The following is a 19,929-nucleotide window of genomic DNA, read 5'->3' as shown; positions in this document are numbered from 1 at the left end:
CGGACATTTCATTCTCCATATTGTTTTTTTGCTACATTCTATATATAGTAATATCATCTAAATGCTTTAAGAGGCAGCTGTTCAAAGTACACGATTTATTTTTTTTTGAGGTAGGTTTCTTGATCTCTTCTTCACTCCCAACCTGCACAGGGTCAATATGATCAAGTAAAGGCAGTCACTGCAGAAACTCAGGTTGCACAGCCAAGACGAATTGTGGAACCTTTGGGGAGAACACAGTGCCTGTAATTCAATAGCGCAACTTGCTTATTTCCAGATGCTTCACCAATTTATCCCACTCAGTGCCAGTTAACCAGAGAACTTCAGCTCTTATCTTACCAGTTGGCATAGTTCTTACTTTTAACTGAGTAAAACCCTGCAAGAGCAACTTAGAAGCCCCTGACAATTCTCATCAGTGGCAAAGCTGAGAACTGCAGTAAGGGATGAGAACGGCTGCTTTGCCTTTACTTCTCCAGCAGCAAAGCAGAAAAATCTGTAGGACCAGATAGGTTGTGGTACTGCAGTTCTGGGGAAAATACAAGCTACAGCTACACTACATAAATCAGTCAGTCACAGAAGCAGTCAGAGATACTCTTCAAGTCAGTGTATCCACCCCAGAAGCACTGACATGCAGCCATGGCTAGAAGCAACATCACAAAATTCCCTTCCCATCTTTTCTTAAACAGCTTGCCTTTTGTTATAATCACACTCTAAAAAAAAACAACCCCACAGTTACTGCACTGTAGGCATTCAGTGAAAATATTTAACTCTCCATATTGTCTAAATCACACCAAATAAAAAAGTAACAGACAAATTATTATTAATGTAATCAGGTATATTAAACCCTATTCTGCAATATAAAAGCACCAGAATGTTGGCTGGGCATCAACAACACTCAATTCAGCAACAAAAATACCAGGTCTAAACACACGTGTTGCATTTTCTAAGGAAGATGAGAAACATATGGGCAACAGCCATAAGATGCACCATCTACACACTTGGGAAAGAAACTGTCAATAAGAAAAGGAAGGAAGTGTTCACTTTCACTAGCCATGATGACAGATTAAATTTATCCCTTCTGATTCCATTGAAACTATGAATTAGTTGAAGGACCAAATCTGACACAAGTGAACAGTAAAGTTACACTTCGGTTCTCTAGCACTGCTGTTCATCAGAATTTCCTGGCCTGCTACAGAGCCTCAAAATAGCATTATGCTTTAGATTCAGTCAAGATGGGTTTTGCTACAGCAATCTAAAAACCTGAGATTTTTGCAGTTAGCTCTGTATTGGCCATGATTCCAGATGCTCTGAAGAAACCATCTATGCATATTTGCTGCATGCACACAAACTAAAAGCAGTACTATTATTAAAGTTGATTTCATCCCACATAGTTAGCAGAGTTACAACCAATAACATACAACTCTGAAAATATAAAGCTGACCTCAAAACCCCCAGTTCTCTCTTCAGGTTTCAAAATTCCACAGGAAAAAGTAATTTCATGAGATCTGTAAGAGACACCCTCCCCCCAAGAACGCCTTAAACACTTGATGCATGCAGTTTAGCAAGATTTAATGCTAACTTTCATCCCTGGGTATGTGAAAACTAGGGTGCTTTTGCCTTTAAAAATTTAGTAGGCAACTAAACTGAACATTATACACAGTAAGCTTCTTAGTATTTTATTCGTTGCATCTTTTATACAGAATAAGCTTCACTGATATTTAATTCACTGCAGCATTTTGCTGATGTAGCAACAAAAGATTACATTATAAACAAAGAACAAAAAATTTTACTTTAATTTTTTATATAAGTGTAACTTTTTCAGTTGACAAACAGCATCACAATTACTGGAAAAACCTGAAATAAGCATGTAAGCTAAGGCAATTTTTTTTAATCTCCAATTGATACTTTTCCTGTATTTATCATAAGTATCAGAAGCTAAACTCCAGCAACTAAACATTTCTATAATTTCCTAGCAACCAGGATTCAAATAATGGAGAAAACACAGAACAACAACGTTTCTTTTCACTTAAGTTGACATCTGCCATCTATTTACACTAAGTATGTTAAATTCCAAAAATGATCATGGAGGGTAAGGAATTTTGAAATAACCTGTTAAACATTACTTAAAATGGCATTTTTGTAACTCAGGTCTGGGATTTAAAAATTACTAAAAACAATAAAAGACAATGCACTACAGTATGTCTATACCAATATTACATAAAAAAAGACAAACTACTCCATAAAGTGTCACTGAGATGCTCAACCAAAAATAATATACATTTGTATCTATAGCAAGATAAATATTACTGTAAAAATGCTCACATTAAAAAATATAGTTATTATTGTTTGGATTTTCATTAAAACTAGAAGGGACTACATGAGCCAAGGTATGAGGAATTCGTATATAATGACATGCTTCCTCATTTTATAGCACTAATAAAAAAAAATAGAGAAAGCTCTATTATAAATCTTTAACAATGATGGTATAATTTCCTAGTTTCTTTTAAAAACTTTACTACATGGGTGTATGTGCATGCAAGTCTGTGCACATATGCCTGTGTACATCAACACACAAGCACACAAAAAATAAAGTGTACACATTACACATATACACGTTCCTGCATGTAACATTTCTGTAATGCAAACAGTATGCAGGGATTCCTCCATGCAACCATCAAGCGCCACACGCCATGCTTTCTTATTTCTCTTTTTATGTTTTATCCAGTAAATGCAATAACACTTTCATATCTGGCCAAATCTAAGTGTTAAGACCTTTAAAAATCATGATGTAATTTAGCCATAACAACACACACAAGAAATAAATGATACTGCAAATACTGCAGATCACAAGTTCAACATGAAAGTTTGTCATGAAATGGAATGTAAATGATTCTAAAAATTAGTATTCAAAGATTAGTTAAATAGTATGGCAAACAGCTTGAATTTGTAGAAAGTTTAAAATGTAATTCACATTACAAAGACTGGAGATACTTTATAGGTAAAACTTTCAAATATGGATATGACTGGCTTTTATTTTTAATCTTACTTCTATTAGAAATAGACTTGTTTCCTGTACAGGTGATGCTCTGTCTATACCATATACAGTAGAAAAATAAATTCTTTAGCAACCTAGAAATAGTTTATAAAACTCTTGAAGTTTCATTTTCTTTGCTAAACATGCCAAGATTAGACTGAAAACTATAAATAAAAGCTATACAGACAACAGGTAAAGTAGAACAAGTTAAGAATACTACAATTTACACGACAGACTTTATTGTACTATTAACTCCTGTGTGCTTTGCAATAGGAATAGGGTTGACTTCTCTTTTTTATGTTTTCTTAGAAAAGATAATTACTTGCAAGAATATAACACAATATCAAGATAATTTATAATATACATGTACTTCAAACAGCAGCCCGGTTTATGGTATCGTAGTAATCTAGAATGATACTCCAAGTCATAATTAGAAGTACAATACCTAGGACATAAGTGGCAAAGGCAATTTTTATTTTGGTAAAATGGAGCAAATCAAACTCTTAAAAGCCTTAATTCTCAAAATCATCTATTTACTATAATACATACAAGACGATCTTAAATCTTGTTATAAGTGAAGATTACAACAGTGACCATCATAAAGCTTTTTTTTTTTTTTTTAACTACACAAAACATTCTAGCAGCTGAATGAGCCGGAACTGTTTTCTTCTTTGCAGACCTAAAATGATGAATTTTGAGCATGAAAGAAAAAAAGCTGCTATGAAAAGTCTCACAGGTAGTGTTTATCTATGGTCTCTCCTTTGCTACAATTTGTAACCTTCTAACCTTTTTACCACTAACAAAATAATTAACCCAAAGATTTGTTTAAATTAAGCAGCATTCTTTTACAGCAAAACTGGTACCAAAGTAAAAGTAAAATAAATGAAATAAAAAGAGATAATTTAAAAACATGGTGAAAAAAAAAAACCAACAGTCATTTGAATTTTTAGTACAACATATCACAGGAAAAAAAAAATAATACAAGTTTATGTGATTTTATATATACACACTCCAAAGAGGTTAATTGTCAGTACCCAAAGTATTTATTGCTATGTATTAGCAATGCATTTTTGTATATCTTTAAAGGGTCACATAAAAATAGATTTAAAGAATAGATTAATTGAAGTCCTAGATTAAAACATTGTTTGGTTTAGAGAATTTTACTACAACAAAATTCATGTTTATGTATGAAAAGTTATATAACCTTATATGAAAATGTCATGAACTATTTTCTAAACACTACATGTATTCCCAAGTGGGAAAAATTAAAATATCTAAAATATATTAGATTAAGTTTACAAGACCATCAATGATCTTTTAAACATGCAGCTGTTTACAGAATTAACAGTTTTACAAAATGTTTAGTTCAGTAATGGAACAGAAAGAAATAAGTAGGCAACATCAAAATTTTTGTACAATATCTGAAACTCACTTTTACAACAAGCATGTCCTTGGTATTGTGCTGTAAGAAATAATAAGCAAGTTCACCCACCCTTAACAAACTGTCCACAGGTTTACTTACAAGGAAAGATGGATGGTGAGGGACTGTAAAATTCTCAACAGTGCATTTTGCATTCTTTCATAAACCATCCTAAGCATACCATCACATAAGTAGCCAGGAGATTACAAAATAAACTATAGCTGGGCTTTAGTTGTTTACACAGAATGCTCGTATGTGAATAAAATTGCCAAAAATAGCATGTTAAATAACAAAAACAGCCATAAAGCAGGCTGTAAGCACTGAATGTTTCATAAATGTAGTTTTTTAAATCATTAAATTTCTATAGAAAAATTTTATTCACAATATATTGTGACAAACTGTCACAGGAATGATATAGTGATTGCAATAAGGTATCATGCAGCAGCAGCTTTGTACTTTATAGCTATTTTTGCTTTTAAAAATTAAACCTCTCCAGTCATGCTTATCACACAGTTTTTATCTGCAGTGTGTACAAATGAGGAACACAGTACAGAATATAACAAAAAGATGTCCAATTAGCTGGATGGGAATTATTTGTCATAAATATGAAGTATATTACTGTATCCTGAAACATGCATGTCTATAGCTTGTCCTTACTGTCCAGTGCCAGGCTGCCTGCAATCATCTTCCGTTTATATAATGCCAAGAGGGTCTGCTGGTAATTGTGACTGTATCAGCTGAGGCTGCAGCGGTGGTGGTAACTGAAGAGGTACCATTGGCTCTACCATCTGCACTGTGTTGGAAGGAGGTGGCTGACATGCCACTGGGTTAGGTGCTTCTACAATCTCTCCGTTGTAAAAGAAAAACTGACACTGTTGAATGAAGGTCTCTATAACCGACTGGTGGATTTTGGTGGTAGAAAGAAACTCTCTGTTTTCAAAATCAGGTCTCATCAAAGTAGGCCAGAAACAAATTGATAAGTTATCAGCAGTCATAAAGTTGGTTTTATATTGCTGACTAACCCTGAAATGAGAACATGTACAGTATGAGATACAACCAGCATGCATTCAACTACAAATATTTTCATAGCTCTCTCACTGTAAGCATTCTTATCAAACAATCTCAAAGTTTTTATTACTTTTCTCCAGCTATCCATTTAAACAACCATTCTTGGTTTTGTTTAAGCTACTATGCAGAAGAAAATTTAGAAACCATGACTTTTAAGATTTGAATAGGTAACAAATATAAATCTGATTCAGCTATTAATCAAGAAATAAGTTCAACACTCCACCAACATTTTGAAGTGACAATAATAAATTTAAATTTCTCAACCAGCTACAGGATTTCATAAAAATAACACTTCATACACCAAAATGTCTACAAGACATCCATTAGAATGTCTTATGGAAATGGTTTCTTACTGTAGGACAGTCAATATTAACTAACATCTGTGACACTCATGATCTAAATTAATTATTAGAATACTATTATGAGACAGGAAAAAAACAAAACAAAACACAAACAAAACCAACCACAAACCATCCTGTTACAAAACTTATCTACAATTAAATGCCACCTCAGAAAAAAATGCACTGCTTCTCTTAAGTTAGAGTCAGGATATTCTGTTTTCTAAAAAATACTCTGCATTCTAAAGCAATATCACCATTTTTTTCTAAAAGCAATTGATGAGAGATGAATGAAAAGTTATGTGTTAATAAATCCAACAAACACCTAAGATACTCATTCAGCTGGGAACATGCAATTCCTAAATTACAGTAGACAGTACAAAGGTAACAGCTACAGTTGTCATGCAGAAATAGAGAGAAAATAAAACTTCAACAACTTGTCAGCTACAATTTTGATGATCAACAAGAACAGACTGGAAGAATTTCTGACAGCTGGCTGCAGTCCATAGATTCAAAAGCTGTGAAAACCGTAGTAAACACTAGAATTAATGCTATAAAAAAACATTTTCACTCCTTTACACTGCATGTACAGTGGTAACTATAAAGGGCAGACTTCCATTTTAGCATATGCATTACTTATTCCAAATAGTGTGAGGGTACACAAATACTGCCTTTCAATCTGGTTTGAATAAGCTTGGTCCAAGGGATATTTGGATACTATTTCTGAGAGACAGAATATTCATAACCTTTTTCTTAAAAAAATTGTATTTTACCTTTATTTAAGGATTAAAGAACCTGAAAATATAAATGTAAGCTTACACTTTGTTTAGCATTTTTAAAGAGTTTTCTTCATATACCAGATTTATTTCTGTATAAATTCCTCCTGACTCCAGTCAGCACAGGTTCATGAAGGGCAAGTCCTGCTTGACCAACCTGCTCTTCTATGACAAGGTGACCCACCTGGTTACTGAGGGAAAGGCTGTAGATACTGTCTGTTTGGACTCTAGTAAAGCATCTGACACTGTCTCACACAGCATTCTTCTGGAGAAACTGGCTGCTCATGGCCTGGATAGGTGGATTCTTCACTGGGTAAAATATGGCTGGATGGCCAAGCCCAAAGAGCAGTGGTAAATAGTGTCACATCTAGTTGGCAACCAATCACTAGTGGTGTCCCTCAGTGCTTGGTATTGGGGCCACTGATGTTCAGTATCTCCACTGATGATCTGGATGAGGGGATCGAGTGCACTTTCAGCGCCGCACTTTTTCAGACGATGGCTGAACATTAGCCAGCTTGTGCCCAAGAAGCCAAGGAGGCCAACAGTATCCTGACCTGTATCAACAATAGCACAGCCAGCAGGGTCAGGGAAGTGACTGTCTCCCTGTACTTGGCACTGGCGAGGCCACACCTCAAATACTATGCTCGGTTCTGGGCCTCTCACTATACTGAGGTACTGGAGTGGGTCCAAAGAGCAATGAAGATGGTGAAGCACATCTGGAGCACAAGTCTGATGAGGAACAGCTGAGGGAACCAGGGTTGTTTAGTCTGGAGAAGAGAAGGCTTATAGGGAACCTTACCGCTCTCTACAACTACCTGAAAGAAGGAATGAGGAGGTGTCTGGCCTATTCTCCCAAGTAACAAGCAACAGGACAAGAGGTAATGGCCTCAAGTTGCACCAAGGCAGATTTAGACTGGATATTAAGAAATTTCTTCACTGAGAGGGTGATCAGGCATTGGGACAGGCTTCCCAGGGGAGTGGTGGAATCACCATCCCTGGAAGTGCTCAAAAGCCACGTAGATGAGTGACATGGCTCTTCTACTTGCAGTAATCTAGCTACTGAGCTGTCAGCTGTACTACGCAAATAAGTGACCAGCTGAAGACATATGACAATTCAGGTTGCCACTCTTTCACAGAAATTTCTACCAGGTCCATTAAGAACTACTGCAGGTAACTAATAACTGTGTCAAATTTGAGATGTTTGAGATTTTTAAGGAAAAAAAAAAGGCTCTGTAAGTTCTTTCAAGGTTTTTCACTACGTACACCATTCGTGTAACTTTATAGTAGTAATGATGCCAGATATTTATACGTCAGTAAAATCTGAACAGGATATACAAACCTCTCCTAGTTTCATTTTCTAGTTTTATCAACCTCTCCTAGTTTCATTTTCTACATTTATATTAACATGACCAATGCAGCATGAAATTTGCAATTCTAGTAGTCAATTGTTACAAACAGTATTTTTTGCAATGGTACAACTTGAAATTTTAGTAGAAAAATACTAAACCTGTTTAGATGCGTTATTATGTATTTGAAGACATCATAGTTCACTGGGTGGAATTTCTTCACAATTTCTTTTAACTCATGTAGTCGTTCCGTCTTATCGATGATTTCTACAGGAATAAGTGACATTTACTGACACATGTAGAAAGACATACTGAAGAAAGCATTTCCAAGTCTTTTTCCTAGTATAATGGTACAGATAAGATACCCACAGAAAAATGCTGAGTGAGAATTTTATAAAATTCCCATCTGCATATACTATTGCATTAATTTTTTTAATTACAGAAGTATCTAAAAACAAAGTTATTTTTCTATATTTAAGCAGAATTATTTATCTGTGTTAACAGTAAAGAAAGACTTTATTAGCTCACTGTTGGCTTGTAGAATGATAATGAACAATGTTACAGGGTTACTTCTTGTTAGGTTTTCCTCTGCTTTCAAACTGTTATGACTTCAATATAGATAAGATTTATTTATACTGAAGCTTCATAAAGATTTGGGGGAAGGAAGATATTCACACAAACTTAGAATATTTTAAGCTTAGCAGTTATTCAAATAAAAAAATTATGAATTGAGCCTGGTGCAGCTATTTTAAATATACTGTTTAAAGGAGAACAGGGATTTTCACAGGCCCAAGGGACATTATCTATGCTTCAAAGAGGAAATAACCAACACATGAGGAAGAACTAGAGAATTAAAAAAAACAAACAAACAAACAAAAAAAGCAGCAACAACAACAAAAATTTTTAAAGAAAAAGCAACCAGAAAACAAAACAAAACAAAAAAAATGATGCTGCTAAAAACACCTGTGGGAAGTACTACTAAAGTACTATAGAACCATACATTCTGTAGAATTTTGATTCATATCATAAAAAGGAATACAAGCTCACCTCTACTACTTGACTGCATTGGTAAAAGAAAAATATTTATGTAAGTCCACTTATATTCTATGCTATTGCATGTTTTCACTGAAATTCAACTGATATACTTTTAAGAAAAAAAAACAAACCCTAACTAAATGCACTAAATAAGTGATTTGTCAGAAGACTACAGATGAAATACCACAAATAGGTACCTACAGAAGAAGAGAATTACCTAATATTCCACAGATGTGTCTGATTTCTAAAGCCCATTGTGAATGTAAGACTTTATGAATGCAAGGGGGTTTTCCCCTGTTAAGAACTGTAAGACATTTGCAAGAACTCTCATCATAAGCAGCACTAATAAAGAATGAACAAAACAAAACAAAAAACCCAAACAAAACTAAATAGAAAATATATATTTCAGCAACTGAATTTCCTAGGAAAAAGAGACATAATAAATCTCATTTAGAAAAAATACCATGTTTATTCCATTATACAGTTCTGTTAATTTTAAAGACTAAAAAGAATGCACATGTCTAAGCAATTTAACAATATTTCACTGCAGCTAGTGCTTTCAACTGACAATGAAGTAAAAACTGCAATAAGGGCAATTAATATAACATAATTAGATCAAGACAAGATTGTTTATTACTTACTTGATGTTTCTAACAACTCTTGATGCAAAGAGTAAGGAATTAATGGATCTGGCAGATCAGCAAAAAAAGCTTTAAGAGCCCCAGCTACTGCATTTACTGTTACTCCCATAGACTCTAGGCTGATATTATGATCTGTAAAACAAAATGAAACAGCAGTGTAAGTAAAATCTACAGCTATCATTCCTTACAGCATTTTATGAAAACAAGAATTCATCCAAAAATTTAAATGCTGCCAAATGTTACAAAATGCACAAATAAATTAAACCTACAGATAAGCTGCCATCACTGTGACCCACAGGCAATCAAATGTCAGAAAATCCCATAGTGTAAGAAAACAGTAGAAGATCAGAAAAAAGTCTAAGTCTCCATGCAGACTTAAATGCTTTTGTAGCCACTGACTGGCTTTTGATTTATCAATTATGACCAATCATAAGTTTTTAAAAAAAATTTTGGGAAACAGAATTTAAACTTTATGATTGTGTTCATGTGACTACATGAAGCCTTTTAAAGGTTAACAAAACATACCAGTGACCACATGTGGCCATATAATCTACTGCTAGATTCCCAAATAACAGAAGCTTTATTTATAACTAGAGAGGCTTTTTTTAATTGAATGTTATAACAATAAAGCCACACCAGGTAATTTTAAAGCCAAGGCCAGAAGTGGAAGCACTGAAGCTGGAGAACTTGAGTATTTAAAAACTGCAATTTTCAAAATGCTTTTCTACTTTTCAAAAGTCCGCTGCACCTGAAACTCTGGAACTTCCTTTAATAAGGGCTGAAGAAATTCTAGCATTATACTCAGACTATGTGAAACAGCACAGCACAGGCTAAATAACTACTGCATTTATCTTCCTTATCTTCTAAGAGGTATTTTACTATTTTTCACAGGCAAAAGCTCATGATAATATCCAAGAACTTTTAAGCAGCATTTTCATTCTGAAATATCAACTGAGATCATAAATTAAATGAGAAAACAGAAGGAAAAAAACACTGACCTCTCTTTAACACATCAAAGTAAACAGCATGATCTACCAATCATATTCCAGTACATTCTAGCATTAAGAAGGTTGTGTTAGAAATTTATTATCAAGTTTTAATTGTTAATCCATATTATTCAAGGGAGCTTTCAACAAAATAAGTATTAAGAAGTACTACATATGCAAGGGAGGACGTAAGGGAGAAGTGAATGTCTTAATGCCTAGGACTGATGAACTACTAACATAAGGGCCTTGTAGGACTGCATTTGAAAGTCTTTAAAACATTGGAATACCACCCAGAAAATATTTTAACAGCACTTAAAGTCAACTGCAGTGAGATCCTATTCCATCTTCAGTTTATACAAAGCTTCATTCGTAATATCCTGGACTATACCAATACAACCTACAACAGCATTATGTACTCGGTGCTATGGAAGTCAATTTGAAGGTGCAACCCTTTTATATTGCACTATGATAACTCCACGGAGAATTCAAGTTCTATTTTGGCTTTGAATAATAAAATCTGCTCTTACCTTGATCAAACTGTTTCTGAATGTTATCTTGATCTGTTTTATTCCCACTAACACGGTATAGGCCTTCAGTACATAATCCTTGGCAGGGGAGGAAAAAAAATATTAAATATTCAAAAAAAAGTTTATCTACCTCAGAACAAAACAGAGGCAGTCATAATTACTAGTTCAGAAACCAAAAGCGGAAAAAGCAAATCTTAAGTGTTTAAAAAGTAACATGTTAACCGTTATAGTGATATAGAAGTAACAATACACAAAACAAAATACCAGTTGTTTATTTAGCCCACTATTCCATCTAACATGAATCAGAGGAAACCACATTGTAGGATAACAAGAACCTGACTGCAGGCATTTGTGGAATAATTTTACCCCAAATTATTCCCTTCCTGATCTCTACACCACACTGTTTTATTTGCTGTCTTTATTTATTTTTGTAATAAAAAAAAATATTAATTCTGGGGTTTGACAGCCACAGAATTTATTTTCTTAAATACTGTCTTCACAGTTTGGGTGTAATAACTTACAATGGCAAGCAATAAATTAATAAATACTCTGTAGAAAAATCAAGCATTTGTAATTGATTCCTAATTTTTTAATTTCATGGTGTAACACACTCCTGTATGAGAGAAGGACTTAATCTAACACACTTTCCTTTTTATCATTTACATTTCATAAACTTCTCATCTCCTCATTTTTCTATGGTAAATTGTCACATCTTTTACAAGTTTTTCTTTTTTTTGGAGAGGAGAAGAGGGGAAAAGGAGACAGCTATTAGGAAGCAGAGGTTCTTCAGGCTTCTCATTACTACTTCGTTTCACTATGTGTTACAGAGTCATTATGATTACAGTAGCCATTCCAGATAAACAACATTACAAATACACCTTTATTATGCACACACAAACTTGCTCACTCCACTCCAGGGTTTATGCTTCCTTTCACATTGCTATCTTTTTGGCCACAGCTACTCACTGAATGAAAGCATCATCCTGCTCATCACACCATTACCAAAGACCTTTTTCTTTTGTTAATTTAGAACCCATTGAGGAATACAAGCAGTTTATAGTTTTTACAGTTCCATAATTCTCCAAGTTATCTTTATGGGTGTAAAATTATCTATATGCTAGATCTTCATAACAGCACAGGGTTCTAGTTAAAAATCCACAAGTTCGAGCTTTATGAAATCTCTTGGCTTTCTACCATCACTTCCCAGTGACTGAATGCATTTCAGATTATCAGATCAATACATAAGTCCTCCATCACACCACAGTCACCAAGGGTGCCTTTCATGTTACCAAGAAACACTAGGAATCCTGTTACAATGCTCAAAGTACAGAAGGGACATAACTGTTTCATGCTGCTCAAGAATGTTTACCAATTAATTTGATGTCAACTCTTTTAATGCAATTCTTCCTTCTTAATGCATTAACAATTCACATGTCTTCTTTACTGGCTGCATCGAAGCTATTTAAGCAAGCTTTTTCCCAATAAATTTTTATGCCTACCATTTAGCTTTCCAAATCCATAGCCAAAATTTTTCTCTTGAAACATACACCTAAACAGTCCTTTCAAGAAAACTAAGCCTTATTCACTAATGACTTCGAAAAGCACCAGAAGGTATAATTTGGTGGCACAGGGCGAAAAGTGGATTCAATGGTTTCCACAGCTGAAAGGGTTTTGAAACCTGTTTTCAAAAGAATGCCCCAAATGCAAAAGAATGCCCCAAATGCACTACCTGCTATCACAGACAGAAACACTTTGCATTCCTCTTCCAGAAGTTGCAAATAAATAAATAAATAAATAAATAAATCACTGGCAGATAAGAACAAGCTAGGATCAAGATTCCCTTTGTCTAGTATAAGAGAATTCTCAGTTGGAGGCCCTAGAGCCCCAGGGTATTCAGTGTTTTATCCAACTACTATTCAGTTTCTTTCTGCACAAAAGGAATTGAATGTGCTGCAATAGCATTTGCTGAGAAGTCTGATCCAGTCACTGTTTAACAGGAGTGTTTAAGCCTTGGGCTGCTCTGAAGACAGATATGCTCTACGGCAGTATCTGGGATTTTATGTTTTTAATTCCCTATTTCATCATGTAGTAGACACCTCTGTTCTCAGACCAGTACAGCTCTGAGAAGCATAGAAAGACAATTTACAGTACTGCAGGAAATTTTCAGATTAAACAAGGGCATGTCTACTGAATTTAAGCATCTTCCAAAAAAAGCCAAGTGCTGCAGTTCTGGATTAAGCTAACTAAATTTGACTTTTAAAATTCCTCAAGCAAAAATAGTTTTTCCTGCTTGTATATTCTAGAAAGTTACACTTATGAAACGGTTGGTCAACTGTCATCATGTTTCTCTGCTTACAAACAGTATGCAGAGAAGTCTGAAAGTGTAATTTTAAATAATGCTTCAATTCTCCCTGTTGTATTTTATTATCAACCAGGTCTATACAATGCTTTTTACACCAAGATCTTCATCAAGTATAAAACGTTAGTTCACTAGTTAGCTTTTGAACTTCTTGAATATCTATAATGTACATCACTATTGAGAGAGAGGGAGAGTACACAACATGTATTTTTTCTTGATGCTGTTTTTAAAATTCAGTCCTTCATCTGCAAGTCTATTGATTTTTTTCAGAATTCTTACCTTTGTTCTTATCCTGTTTCCCTTCTGGTCCAGTGGTAAATTTCAAGCTATCCTTACTGGACACAATGACTGCTGTGATACTATACATCTGAATCATCCGAGTTATTTGCTTCCCTCTCCTTTACTATACCTTTAGGCTTAAAGAATCACGTTATTTCACATCACAAAAACCTGTATTTACTTCAAGATCAAGCTCATCTGCTTTGACTAGACTATTTCTTTCTCAAAGTGCCTCCTAGCACCTAAAAAATTATCTTCTTGACCCATCTTTTGTGCTGCCAGTTGTGATCAGGGTTCCATCACATCTAACTGGAACTTCACATAGGGCTCAAAATGCTTCAAAGGTTGACTGCACCTACATGCATACTTAGTTTGTAGAACACTTCTACCCTTAAACACCGAGATATTTCACAAGTCTTCCTCCATAGAACATACTAACTTCTGCACAAAGGCAGACCAAAGTCTACCTGTTACAATATACAGTTTCCACATCTGTAAAGTAGTATATGCTTGAGGAAGAGCAGAGCAAAAAAAAAAAAAAAAAAACCAACCAAAAAACCCCACATCAAAAACCCACAACCCAACCTCCCCCTCCTCCAAACAGCAATCTTTCTGTGGTATAGCTTCCCAGTTTTCATGAATTCTTTTTTTTTCCTTAAGAAGCAGGAATTTCTCTACTCTTTCCCAGCACCAGCTTTTTCAATTTATATCACTTTTCTTCTAAGCTAATTAATTCAGTCCCTCTTTATCCAAGAGTTACTGTTAATGTCATATGCAGTATCTTTTCTACTCCAAAACAGACCAATGCAAATTGTAACCAGTATTCAAACTGTATGTATAGCACAGAAATTTGTAACATTTTTCCCCATATCACTCTCATAATTTTTTTTTATTCTTTTTGCTTGGTTCCTAGCAAGTACTGAGAGTTGAAGTTTTCAGACAGCTGTCTATGATTATTTTAAAGCCTCTTCCTGAGTGACAACAGCTATGCCAATATTTTGCCTGCTGAAAAGTCTGCCAACTTGTCATCTGTAACCAGGTTCTACTATCATTAGTCCACATTTCTTAATACATGCCACCTAATTACAGCATGTCTGCCTCTCCTCAGTTTAATTCCTTCACCTGCAGTGACCAATCAAACTTTTGAAGAATCTCCACTACTATATCTATCATTCCACAGTTACCTTCGTAAATTTTGTAATATATATAATTCTATAATTTTATTCCACAGATTGACCTCATGTACCTCTTTTCAACCCCTATGCTACCCAGACTACACAAGACCAAAGCAACCGCCACCTTGCTGATCCAGAATGGTAATTTCTATGTATACCTAGAATACATGCAATTACAGAGCAAAGAACCCAAAGCCTTTTCAAGTAAGAGTCTAGCACTAAATTTACTTACATAAAAAACATTTACAATTCTACATTTAATGTGTTCTTATCTGTGCCTACCAACACTGGCAATTAAAGAATCATGACATTTAATTCACACATTGAAAATCAGAACCAAAAAAGTGTCTTACTGATTCTTGTAATAAAATACAGAATATTGAAATGTTCAATAAAAAGTAGTGTAAGAAAATAAGCAGAGCTTTTAGAAAGACTCATTAGAAAGCTCTCATTCAGTGCTCACTTAACATTTCTATAATTTACGTTAACCGATTATTAAACAAGCTCTCAATCATTTTATGAAGTGTCACTCAATCACATATTTCATGGCCTGTTCATTTTGAAAAAAGAATAAAAGACTTCAATTAATATGACATGACAAACATGCCTAGGGAAAGGAAGGTGAATTCATTACTTTGTTAAAAACTGGTGACATCTGAAGATAATATGCTAGGAAAATTAGAGTAACTGCTTGGTCACTTTTTGCCTGGAGAAAGCAGGGGAATAAGAGGAGCAGCATAGGTACCCCAAGTACTCTGCGAAAGATATGGACATCTTGGTCCAATCTGCATTGTTCAGAAATTCTTTACGCAATTGCCATGAAGTTCCCTTTGGAGATACCTCAATTAGCAATACAGATCAAGTGCACAACATTTGTTTATGAGTATTTCAAAACATATTTGTTTACAGTTTTCAGTGATTCTCGCACACTAATAAATTAATGCATGTGCTCCTCCTCCATCCGTCTGGTAGTCAGTCTTCCATTAAGAGAAACAACTGATGCCTGCTTTCCCTTCCTCTCAAGTTTGGACAGGGTTTCCTCCCTGTTGATTGACTCCAAAGTTGCAAAACACAAATCTGTTCCATGCCAATTTTGAAGTGATCACAGAAGGGATCCTCAGGAGGTCATCTAGTCCAACATTCTGCTCAAACCAGGCCAATCCTGAATTCAGACTGAGTTGCTTATCTAAATTTCATCTTGAATATCAACTACAAAAAAGAGTAGCTGCCCATAATCTCTTTGGGCAACCTGAATCAGTGCTCAAATAATCCTCAGAACAAGAGCTTTTCATTTCTTTCTAGTTGGAACTTCATATTTTAATTATCATTATCTCTAATCCTTCTGCCACGTACTTCAGTACTTTAGCCTGGCTGCACCCTCTCAGTAACCTCTTCATAACAATGGGAAGCCACTTTTGGGAGTTTCTTCAGCCTTTCCCACTCCAAGCTGAACAAACCTACAGGTCAGGAGCTCCAGCCCCTGATCCTCTTCTGCTAGACTCAATCTAGTTTGTCCACACCTTTCTTGTAGTATTTCAGATGAGGTCTAATAAGTGCATAGTAAAAACAAATAATCACTTCTGTTGCTGTAGCGCCTACCCTTCTGTTGGGACAGCATGATACAGAAGGCATCCACTGATACACTACTGACTCATGCTTAGCTTATTCACCATGACCCCCAGATCCTTTTCAGCAGCATTGCTATGCAGCCAGTCAAGACCCCAGAGTGTACCACTGCAGGTGTTTAATTTCTGCAATTTGTGCTGCAGGACTTGGCATTTGTCCTTGCTGAATTCCATCAGGTTCCTCTTGTCCCATTCTTCCAGCTGGTCTATGTTCCCCTGAACAAGAACAAGCCTCTGGCCTTGAATATATTAATGCCACAGGCACTCTAGGATCACTCACAAACTTGATGACAGTACAAAATGTACTGTAGGGCTATTTAACGCTATTGTTACTGTATCTATCCAGAATCAAAAGTAACAGTCATGGCCTATGAATTATTTTTTTTTTCCTTTTACTAAACGTAACAGCTTTATGGGAAGTTGAGTCAACTTAACTGAGCATTATGATTGAAAAAGTTGGTCTCTCTGCCTCAGTCAGTTTCCATCCTTCCCTTGCTCACAGCTGCATAGTTCTGAAGCCTGCCTCGACCTGGTTTTGACACATATTTGACCCTTAACTTACCAGCTGTAATACTTAACAGCAGGACCTTGTCCATTTTTGCTGATGTAGCTTTCCAAGACAGTGAAGTCCACTGATTCAGAGACATCTGACAAGTGTCCAAAGAGAAAAGTGGCAGAAGTGTACAGCAGGAGAGGATCTGACAAGTGTCCAAAGAGAAAAGTGGCAGAAGTGTACAGCAGGAGAGGATATTACTGGCTGTTTCATTGTTTCTCATGAAACTACCCTCAGAATGCCAGGCCTCATACATCAGGACCAAGGGGGTAGCCACTCTTGTCCTGTTTTGTTCTCTCTCTCTCTCTCTCTCTAACAGAACAGATTCCCAGAAGCCTCTAGCTCCCTCAAGCCCTTTGAATAAAAGGGGAGATAATCCATCTTGAATTTCTGGATTTTGCAGCCATTACGAACGTATTTCAGTGATTTACCAGCCTGTTTACTACAACAGGCACTGCAGACTCATTTTCTTTGCCTACTAATCTCAATTCTACTCAATCTTCATTCTTCGGAGACAAACTTTGCACTAACCATACTTCCAGTGTAAAAATCTTGCCTCACAGCAGATTCAGTGCAAAAGACCTGGATATAACTGAGGTGAAAAGGAAATTCAGAAAAGGCAATATTCTTTTACTTGAATTACCTCCAAAATAATACATTTATCAGCATTACAAAAAGGTATAAATACCAAAAGCGGTAGTTATTATACATACACCAAATATGCAATTTTTAATTTCACCTATAGCTCTCCACAGAGACCATGTGAAGCATTAAATGAGATGTGGCTCTGTCAAATTCATTCTTCCTTCTTTATTCCATTCCTTGTCTTATACAACCTGAGTAACTGAATTATTAGAACACATACTATTCTAGTAAGTTTCTCTTCGCTCAATTATTTCATGCAGAATTAACACTATATCAATGCTAGCAGTTTTCTACAAAGTACAGAATCTAAAATTTCTAATCTTGTCAATGAAGCACATGGACATCAATATCCTAGAAAGTTAAAAAAAAATTTGAAAACAGAAAAAACATACTAAAATATTTCTATTATTATTAGAGTTTAATATAGTCAAGAGCCAAATTTATTAAACGGCAAAACTGAGATAATATTCCTAATATTAATTTGATGCCTCCTTACTTGATAAATAGAACGAAATGCAATTTTTGACAAACTTTTTGCTGATGCAAAAGGATGCATACAAAAAGTAAATTCGAAACACCAATTAAAATACTGAAATATGAAAACCCCCTTCATATGCTAATACTATCAGTTAGCATGAGTCAGTTGTGCCCAAATTATTCTAAGTTTGGGAAAGCTAAAAATAATCAACAATGGTATGTGTTAAACAGCACACGAACAGTACTTGAAATTAAATTGGTAGCATGTTAAAACATCATAAAAATATTACTAACAAAACACGCAAGCTACAAACTTGTCATAAACCTGTAAACCTTTATACTTAAAAAAAAAATTAGACCTTCAATAGATACTTTTACATGGAAGTGCAATATAAAATTCAAACCATATAAACATTTTGTTGAAGCATTAAATTAGCCTTCAGAAATCTGCATTCCCTTCTCTCAAAGTAAACTCTCAGAGTATCCTCCTTACTCTCTACCTGGTATCTCTTGATATACAGAAACACAGAATTCACGCTATTAATACAATTAACAAGCATTTAGCTTCAAAAATTATCTCAATTCTGCTGCCTACATTTAGAAAAAAAGTTTTACTAAAAAAGTAATTTTCTACATTTTTTTTTTTTAAATTAGCACTTGTTTTTTCCTTAACTGGCCTGGTCAGAACCACTACAATTTTCTTAAAAATCAAAACTGAACTCTAGTTTCTCTACTAAATACATCTCCATAAATCTAATTTATAGAAAACCAATACACTTAAGAAGTTCATTTCAAGCGATGTTCACAAAACGACCTTCTATTCAGTCCATCAGAAGAAAGCAACAAAATATACCATAACAACTATCACCAAAATCTTTTGGAAGCCCGTAACTGAAAATAACTACCACTGTCAAAAGGTCAACTTAAGTAGCTGCCCTCAAGTGCAAGTTAGATACTGATGTGTAAAGAATGTGACAGACATAAAAGCATAAAATCTCTATGGCTCCTTCAAAAGAAGGATTTGCTGATTTATAAAAGGGTTTGGTTTTGTTTCTTTGTTTTTGTGGGGATGCTTCAGAACAGTATGGTAAAACAAAGATCTGATGGCATTTTCTATATGCACTCAATTCTTTAAGGCTTATGGAGGAGTCAGAATCTTCAAGGACACTTTCTTCTCAACTAAGCATTCAAAAGACAGAAAACTGACAACGATAAACACTCATATTGAGTTCACTTAGCACTGATTCTAGGCTGACTTAATAAGAGATGGTTGTATTGGACGACTCCCCAGAGTCAAGCAACATCAGCTGGGACTGGTAGCATTCTGGAGTCCAGCCTGAAGCCAATAGATCCTGACATGCCTTCTGCAGGCCAGTCATCTCCAAAACTGTATTTGTGGAATTTTCTCTCAGACAGTCCATAAGTCACTGGATGTGAGTCTATCCCAGTACAGGATCTGAAGGTAATGCAAGTGAATATCCTCCTTCCCAAAGGCAACAAATACTGTCATTCAGAACACTGCTTGAAATTCAAATACCTACAGAATATTAACCTAATATAAAGATCATACACACTAAATAGAAAATTCCCTCAGCCACATATGGAAGGTGGCAAGACCAACCAAAGTTACTTGCACAGAAACCATAGT

At 35.1% G+C, this 19,929-nt stretch overlaps 1 protein-coding gene across 2 annotated transcripts in view; it reads right to left on the bottom strand.

The window, feature by feature from the left end:
• Positions 1-1,657: 1,657 nt before the first annotated feature.
• Positions 1,658-19,929, bottom strand: part of ARHGAP5 (Rho GTPase activating protein 5) — a 47,929-nt gene continuing 29,657 nt past the window's right edge. Inside the window, exons 5-8 of one of the 2 annotated variants that reach the window (XM_062623034.1) lie at positions 11,169-11,246; positions 9,656-9,787; positions 8,141-8,246; positions 1,658-5,474 (exon numbers count right to left, since the gene is read on the bottom strand). In XM_062623034.1, coding sequence (XP_062479018.1) covers positions 5,144-5,474; positions 8,141-8,246; positions 9,656-9,787; positions 11,169-11,246 — 647 coding nt within the window. In that variant the 3' untranslated portion in view covers positions 1,658-5,143. The remainder of the gene's footprint in view (positions 5,475-8,140; positions 8,247-9,655; positions 9,788-11,168; positions 11,247-19,929) is intronic. The other variant, XM_062623039.1, reaches the window with a different exon arrangement.

The sequence above is a fragment of the Pezoporus occidentalis genome, unplaced genomic scaffold (genome assembly GCF_034315485.1).
Source record: "Pezoporus occidentalis ecotype Australia unplaced genomic scaffold, CSIRO_AGI_Poc_V1 ctg108, whole genome shotgun sequence".
Lineage (NCBI taxonomy): Eukaryota > Metazoa > Chordata > Aves > Psittaciformes > Psittacidae > Pezoporus > Pezoporus occidentalis.
This window is presented reverse-complemented; position numbering and strand designations above follow the sequence as displayed.